The sequence below is a fragment of the Cebus imitator genome, unplaced genomic scaffold (assembly GCF_001604975.1).
Source record: "Cebus imitator isolate Cc_AM_T3 unplaced genomic scaffold, Cebus_imitator-1.0 Scaffold169, whole genome shotgun sequence".
Lineage (NCBI taxonomy): Eukaryota > Metazoa > Chordata > Mammalia > Primates > Cebidae > Cebus > Cebus imitator.
In genome coordinates this window covers 3,394,403-3,402,453 of record NW_016107484.1, presented here as the reverse complement: position 1 = coordinate 3,402,453, position 8,051 = coordinate 3,394,403, and the positions used below count along the sequence as shown (strand labels likewise).

Genomic DNA, 8,051 nt, shown 5'->3' with positions numbered 1-8,051 from the left:
TCTCCCTCTCTCCCTGGGTCTCTGTCTCCCTCTCTCCCTGGGTCTCTGTCTCCCTCTCTCCCTGGGTCTCTGTCTCCCTCCCTGGGTCTCTGTCTCCCTCTCTTCCTGGGGCTCTGTCTCCCTCTCTCCCTGGGTGTCTGTCTCCCTCTCTTTGTGAACCTCCTGTCTCCCCGGACCTTCCCTCTTCCCGGGGAAGCTGCAGTGGTGTGTGCAGCCCGCTTGGTTGAGCCCGTGTTCCCCGCCTGAGAAGTCTGAGCCCCTCTCGGGGGTTTTCTGAAGTCCAAGTCTGGTGGCCCCCCCACCTGCCCCCACCCTCCCTGTATCCCTCTGGCCACAGCAGGCTGGCTGTGCTGGAGCCTGTGACTGCACCGGGTTGCAGCCAGCCCTGGGGCCACTCAGGTCACCCCCGGACACCCTCCCTGTGGGCACAGTAGGCCTCGGGCTGTGCTCCAGCCTGCACTCCTGGTCGGAGGTGGAGGCTGTTCTCTGTGAGCCTTTCCCTGGGCAGCTGTGGCTGCCAGCTCGTGTGGCTGCCGGCTCGTGTGGCTGCCAGCTGGTGTGGCCGGGCAGGCAGCGCAGGCCCCCAGCTCTGGGAGCCCTCCTGTCTGCACGCTGGGCTCGACCTACATGTTGGGGCGGGGTGCGGCCTGGGGTCTGTCTGGGGGTCCAGTACGGGCGGGTCTTACCTCCCTGAGAACCAATAACGGGGCAAATTCGGGGGTCGCTCTCAGCAAAGAGGACGGCGCAGGGCCGGTGCCTGAGCCTCCGGCTGACTGTCTGCTTCCCTCCTGCACAGAAACCAGGCGATGCGGAAGAAGCTCATCTTGTACTTCAAGAGGAGGAACCACGCTCGGAAACAATGGGTAGGTCTGTGCGTACCCCGCGGCTTTCCTGGGGTCCGGGAGGATCGAGTCCACGGGAGGCCACACTTGCCGGGGCCTCCAGGTTCCATGTGTCCTCACTGAGCGTCCAGGCCGTGGAGGAAAAGCCAGGGTGGCCAGGAAAGGAGGAAGGACAGCAGCTGCTTCCAGAAGCCACAGGGTGGGTGGGTGGGGGCTCTGTGGCCCCTCTTCCAGCCTGGAAGGGAAGAAAGCAAAATGTTGGCCTGGAGAACGAGTTGCTAAGCTCCAGTCGCTGGACTGTCCTGGGTGTTTCCTGCAGAAAGAGGTTTTGGAGCGAGGTGGAGGATTAGAGGGGCTATGCTGGGCAGTAGGGGCCGTAGGCCGCGCCCTTACAAACGAGCCTTTCCTGGAGCCCTGAGCCTGCGCTCGGGGGCAGCGGCTTCGCCCAAACAGAAAGGGTGCTGACCCGCATCTCAGCCCACGGCGGCCAGGCTGCGTGTGCCAGAGGCGTGTGGTGGTGGGTTAGGGTAACTCTGGACGTCACCAATTCCCGGAGGAGATGAGGCTTGAGTGTTCTCCCAGCCGTCAGGGGAAGAAGCGCGGACTCAGATGGGCTTCAACAGTAGAGGAAAGGTGCAGTGGAAGCGTTATTGGGGTGATTGCAGGAACAGTCTTTTAGGTCAAGTCTTGCCTTCATTTCATTTCATTTATTTATTTTTGAGACGGAGTCTTGCTCTGTCCCCCGGACTGGAGTGCAGTGGTGCGACCTCTGCTCACTGTAGCCTCCACCTCCTGGGTGCAAGTGATTCTCCTGCCTCAGCCTCCTGAGTAGCCGGGATCACAGGCGTGCGCCACCACACCTGGCTAATTTTTGTATTGTTAGTGGAGACGGGCTTTCACCATGTTGGATGCGCTGGTCTTGAACTCCTGACCTCAGATGATACACGTGCCTCGGCCTCCCAATCACAGATGCTCTCATGAGGCCAGGAGAGGGCACAGGTCCTGTGAACCAGTGGCTGATGCTGAGGAGATGGAGTGAGGCCGCCTGGCTTTGGGTCATGGGACCTTCTCTGACTCCACCCAAGCCACAGGGCTGCTGGGACACGGCTGGGGCTGGGATAAGGCTAGGGAGGCCCTGAGACGGTCCCTGCCTGGGGAAGTGGTGGGCTGATGGGGACTGCTGCCGTGCGATTCTTGGATAGGGGAAGTGGCAAGGGCTGGGAACTGGGTTGGCTGGAGGGTGGAGGAGCTCCCCTCACACCTGCAGCTCCCCCAGCCCCACCTCTGCCCTCCCTGAGCTGTGTTGGGGCAGGGCCTGCGAGCCAGCTCCCTGTGTGTCCTTCCCAGGGTCAGATCTGCTGGGTGCCAGCCTCCAGAGAGGACCCCCCAGGGCGCAGGGGTGGCTCAGTCCTGCCCAGCCTGCAGGTCTGTGGTACACAGTAGGTGATGACAGTGCAGCTTGACCTGAAACGGGCTGGGGCAGAACAGCGTGTGGGCCACCGAGCTGACCCGATGCCTTTGGGGCCTGGGTGCTGGCAGTCCTGGAGCACTTACTGTGTGTGTGATGCAGGCCCTGTCCTCAGACCTGCAGGCTGCAGGGACAGATCATGCGTAAGGATGAGGAAGGATGCCCACACACCCTGCCCTTCCAAGGCTTGTTGTATTCCGGCCACTCTTCTGAGTGCTCTCCATACATTAGAGCATTTAGTCCTGTGAGGTGGGCACTTGCTCAGCCTCATGTTTCAGATGAGGAAATCGAGGCTCAGAGAGGTTAAGTAACTTGCCCTAGATCACACAGCTGGGAAGTGGTGGAGCTGATATTTGAACCCAGAGCACCTGGTTCCTTAGCCTATGCTCTGAACCCCCAAGGGGCAGTTCTGAGAGAGCCCAGGATAAGGACCTCAGGAAGGCATCAGGCATTTAGGAAGTGAAGTGTGTGCAGGGGTGGAGACAGTCAGGCTAGACGGAAGGCACATGGGAGGGTGTATGCGGTACGGTGGTGTGCTGAGCCTCCACACGGCAGGGCTGAGCAGTGGCTGGGGCGGGGGACACCAGGCAGGCATGGGGTCCTGGGCAGGTGGCAGGCTTTGCTGTGGTAGGAGGTGCTGGCACCTGGCTTTGGAAGGAGGGGCGGTGCGATGTGGGAGGAGGGTCTTCCCTTGGTCCTGCCTGCCCTGGCCCTGACCGTGGCTGGGCACTGGAGGGATGAGACACTTCCAGCCAGACGCTGGTGCCTGGGAAGCTGCGGGGCAGCCTTCGGGACCCAGGCCCTGCTCAGAGGTCAGGAGAGGTGGCTGCCCCGCAGTGCCTTGCCCAGCTTCCTGAGACCCCTGCCTTGACTGGATGGTGCCCACAGGCACTGGGGCCGGCGCAAGAGGCTCTTGAAATGAGCGTCCCATCTAGTATCAAGTTAAGAGATAACCACACAGGTGCCGGGTCCCCAGGAGGCACAGGCCAGGAAACAGACCCAGCATGTGGGGAGAAGAGCTGGGCAGAGAGATGGGCTCTGGAGATGGGCTGGGGACCTCGGTGCTCAGGTGGGAACAACCAGAAAGGACTGACTTTGTGCAGATCCGGGAGTCAGGGTGTCAGGCAGAGGGTGCTGCAGGTACAGAGGCTCCAAGGCTGGAGTCAGCTTGGGACCGCATGTGGCAGGCTAGGGGCAGGAGCCGAGTCGCCTGGAAACATCTGTCCCCCAGCTGGGATGGGGCATTCAGCTTTGATTCCAAATGTGGTGGGACACCGCATTTATTCTTTTTTTTTTTTTTTTTTTTTTTTTTTTTTTGAGACAGAGTTTCACTCTTGTTACCCAGGCTGGAGTGCAATGGCGCGATCTCGGCTCACCGCAACCTCCGCCTCCTGGGTTCAGGCAATTCTCCTGCCTCAGCCTCCTGAGTAGCTGGGATTACAGGCACGCACCACCATGCCCAGCTAATGTTTTGTATTTTTAGTGGAGACGGGGTTTTACCATGTTGACCAGATTGGTCTCGATCTCTTGACCTCGTGATCCACCCACCTTGGCCTCCCAAAGTGCTGGGATTACAGGCTTGAGCCACCGAGCCCGGCCTGACACCGCATTTATTTTTAATACGTGTATTTGTAATAAAGAATCCAAAGTCTTTATTCTAAGAAATTTGACAGACGCGTACAAGGAATACCTATATACCTGCCACCTAGGATCACCCAGGGTCACCAGCGCCTTGTATTTGCTGTGTGTGTGTAACACGAATGTGAATGTATTTGCTGTTGCACTACTGGAAAATGGGTGCAGAGGCCCCACCCTTCAGCCCTAATGAATACTGCCACCTGGGCCTCCTGTGAGGAAGGAAGTCCTCGCATTTCCATACCTAAAATGACTACCAGTTCAGCACCGTCTTGACCCCTACCCACCATTCCGCCCTTGGGGTGGAGGCTGTCTGGGAGGGCTGGAGAGGATCTGATTTCCATTTAAAAGGATCCCTGCAGCTGCTGGAAGGAGCTTGTGCTGGAGGTGGAGCTGGGGTGGGCATGAGCTCTTTAAAGATTTCCAATGGCTCCTTGGGGGGCCTTGGAGGGGTTGGAGGGAGAAATCAGCTTATTTAAACCTAGAGGAGAGTCAGGCAGAAACCAGGGACTTCTAAGCAGTTCACGGTGGCTCGGGGCTCTTCTTAGGAGAGACGGAAACAAATTCAACAGCCCCTGATGCTTCGGTGGCGATTGGAATGGTGGGATGGTCTCTTTCTTGCTGCATAAGCCGAAGCCCCTGACTTCATTGATTTCAGTAAGGCCTGGGGAGGGGGCTTGGCCAAGACCTCCAGTGTGCCTGTCCCACCCCCATTGACTCCCCACTGGGGAGTCAGACCGCCCTCCGACACAGGCACCCCCACACCTCAGCAGATTCCTGGGACCCACCTCTTCCTAGAGAGCAGGGGCTTGTTCCTGTCACAGGATGCTTAGCACCAACAGCCACCAAGCCTGCCAAGTCTCCTGGGGAGCTGAGCTGGCCCCCCTGGAGGCCCACTGGCTGAGAGGCTGGCTCAGTCTGTGGTCCTAGAGGCAAGGCTGACCCGCTCCTTCTCCTTGGCCGATTTGTACTCCCAGCACCCTGCAGACTAGCTGGTGGGGAGCTCCAGTCTCTCCGTGTGTGTGTGTATGTGTGTGTGTGTGTGTGCGTGTGTGTGTGTGTGTGTGTGTGTGTGTGTGTGTAAGACAGATAGAGGGAGGGAGGGAAGGCAGGAAGGCGTCTCCTTCCTCCCCTGGCCGGCCTAGCACTTTGGGAGACTGAGGTGGGTGGATCACCTGAGGTCGGGAGTTCAAGACCAGCCTGGCCAACATGGAGAAACCCTGTCTCTACTAAAAATACAAAATTAGCCAGGCGTGGTGGCCCATGCCTGTAATCCCAGCTGCTCAGGAGGCTGAGGCAGGAGTGTTGCTTGAACCTGGGAGGCAGAAGTTGCGGTGAGCTGAGATCTTGCCATTGCACTCTAGCCTGGGCAACAAGAGTGAAACTCTGCCTCAAAAAAAAGAAAGCAAAGGAAAAGAAAAAAAGAAAAACCCCAACAAGCAGCTTCCTCGATGCCCAGGCCGGGCCAGAGCTTCCTGCCCTGCACTAGCCAAGGCTGGCCGAGTGCACACCTGGCACAGTGGACATAGGCATAGGCTGCAGCAGGCAGCACTGTGGTTAGACCTGGAGGGGGACTTTCTTGTCCTGGGCAGAAGGCAGAGCCTGGTGCTTGGGGTCATGGAGGTAGCGGGATGTCCTCTCATGGATGCCCATGCTGGGGACCTTTGCCTTCCCTGCACTCCACGAGGGACCTGCTAGAGCCGGAGCGTCTTGCCAGCACCCTGCCCACCCCTCCACATGCACAGGCTGAGGCCCCGCTGGCCAGTGGCCTGTTGGTTCCTCCCCTGGGACGTATCAGTCAGCATGTGACTCTGCTGGCTTGAGGCGAGCTCTTCTCACCCAGGGCCTGGGGCCTGTCGGACGGGGCAGAGGTGGCGTGGACTGGGTGTTGCCATCCCCGCAGTCCCCGTCCCTCGCTGGGGCTGTCAGCCGCCACTTCCCCGAGCACATGTGGCCATTATCTGTTGCCAGAACCGCCTCTTGATCTCCAGCGGGTTCCTGGCACAGCCTGCATGCATGGGGTCAGGTTCGGGGCCATCCAGCTCCAGCCTGACCACCCCGTGGGTACCGTCATGCCCATGGAGCTGTTGAGGATGGAGGGAACAGCTTGCCCTTGGTCAGAAGCTGAAATACAGGATGGGGGGAGCTGGGGTGTCTGGGTTCCAGGACCAGAGATGGGCTTTCTGACTGCCGAAGCGTGGAGAGGGTGTTTGTGGAGGCTCCCAGGCCACACCGTCTGTCCACCCCAGCTGTTAGAGGTGGGATAGCTGGGGTTGTGTGGGTGGCCAGACATCTCCCTGCTTGCTCGAGTCACCTTGGAGACGTGGAAGCCAGGCAGCTATGTTCCGGGCTGATGTGAGGTCTTTTCTCAAACGACATGCAGCAGGCAGCACGCGGTTACATGTGGAGAGGGACTTCCTTGTCTTGGAGGGAGCCCTGTGGGAGCTGCTGGGGTCCTCCCAGCTGGGCCTTGGGGTGAGGCTGGGGAATGAGGAAGTGCCTGGAAAACGGTTCTCTCTGGAGGGCGCCCCTCCCTGGCCTGGCAGGCGCCCGTGCCGTGCCACACAATACAGCTTCCTGTGGTGTGGCCATGGGCTCCGTCAGGCTGTCTGGTTCGGCCAGAGCCCCAGCCACATGTGGCTGCTGGACACTGGAGGGTGGCTGGGGAGAACTGAAGCCTGGCTCTTACCTCTTACTTGGTTTGTGATTGCAATTGAGCCACATGTGGCTGGTGGCTTCCATTTGGGACCAGGCCTCTGTAGAGGAGGCCAGGACTGGGTGGCCGGCTCACCAGGAAGGGCAGTGCCCATGTCCTCTAGGGGAAGTCTGTGGGTTTTCTTCAGGGGCCCTGGCCTGCTGGATATCCATGCAGCTGTGTGCGTGTCTTTCTGTCACCTGCCTGTGTGACATGTTTGTGTCTATCGTGTATCTGCATGTGTGACTGTGTGTGTCATGTCTGCCCGTTTGACCCTGTGTGTGCACCTGTGTCTGCCTGTGTGCGTGTGTGTGTGATATGCCTGCCTGCGTGACCCTGTGTGTGCACTTGTGTCTGCCTGTGTGTGTGTCATGTCTGCCCGCGTGACCCTGTGTGTGCACCTGTGTCTGCCTGTGTGTGTGTCATATGTCTGTGTGACTGTGTGTGTGCCATATGTCTGTCTGCATGACCCTGTGTGTGCACTTGTGTGTCTGCCTGTGACTGTGTGTGTGTCATGTCTGCCTGCATGTGACCACCTATGTATCTGTCTGCCTGTGTGACCATCTATGTGTCTGGCTGGCTGTGTGAATGATGTGCCTGTCTATGTTATGTGCCAGTGTGTGTGTGTGTGTGTGTGTGTGTGTCTGTCTGTGTGTCTGTGTGTCTGCCTATATGACTGTATGTCTGTCCTGCCTGTGTGACTGTCTGTGTGACTGTGTTCTGTGTTACTTGTGTGTGCCTGCATATGTATATCTATTTGCCTATGTGACTGTGTCTGTCTGTGTGACTGTGTCTATGTGACTGTATCTGTGTGTATCCATCTATGTGTGTGTGTCGGAGTGACTGCATGTGCATGTCTGTGTGACTTGTGTATGTGTCTGTATATCTGACTGTATGTGACTGTGTGTGTGTGTCTGTGTGTGTATATCTGACTGTATGTCTGTGACTGCATGTGTGTGTCTGTGTGTGTATATATCTGACTGTATGACTGCACATGTATGTGAGTGTGTATCTGACTGTATGTGACTATACATGTGTGTCTGTGTGTATATCTGACTGTATGTGACTACACGTGTGTGTCTGTGTGTGTATATCTGACTGTATGTGACTGCACGTGTGTGTGTGTATATCTGTATGTCTGTGACTGCATGTGTGTGTGAGTGTATATATCTGGCTGTATGTCTGTGACTGCATGTGTGTGTGCGAGTGTGTATATCTGACTGTATGTCTGTGACTGCATGTGTGTCAGTGTGTATATCTATGTGACTGCATGTGTGTGAGTGTGTATATCTGACTGTATGTCTGTGACTGCATGTGTGTCAGTGTGTATATCTGACTATGTCTGTGACTGCATGTGTGTGAGTGTGTATATCTGACTGTATGTCTGTGACTGCATGTGTGTGAGTGTGTA

At 57.6% G+C, this 8,051-nt stretch overlaps 1 protein-coding gene across 24 annotated transcripts in view; it reads left to right on the top strand.

Moving 5' to 3' along the window:
• The window catches only part of NCOR2 (nuclear receptor corepressor 2), a 245,887-nt gene that overhangs the window by 130,888 nt on the left and 106,948 nt on the right, over positions 1-8,051 (top strand). For all 24 annotated transcript variants that reach the window (XM_037744259.1, XM_017544426.2, XM_037744276.1 and 21 more), the window contains one exon: positions 797-863. In XM_037744259.1, coding sequence (XP_037600187.1) covers positions 797-863 — 67 coding nt within the window. The remainder of the gene's footprint in view (positions 1-796; positions 864-8,051) is intronic.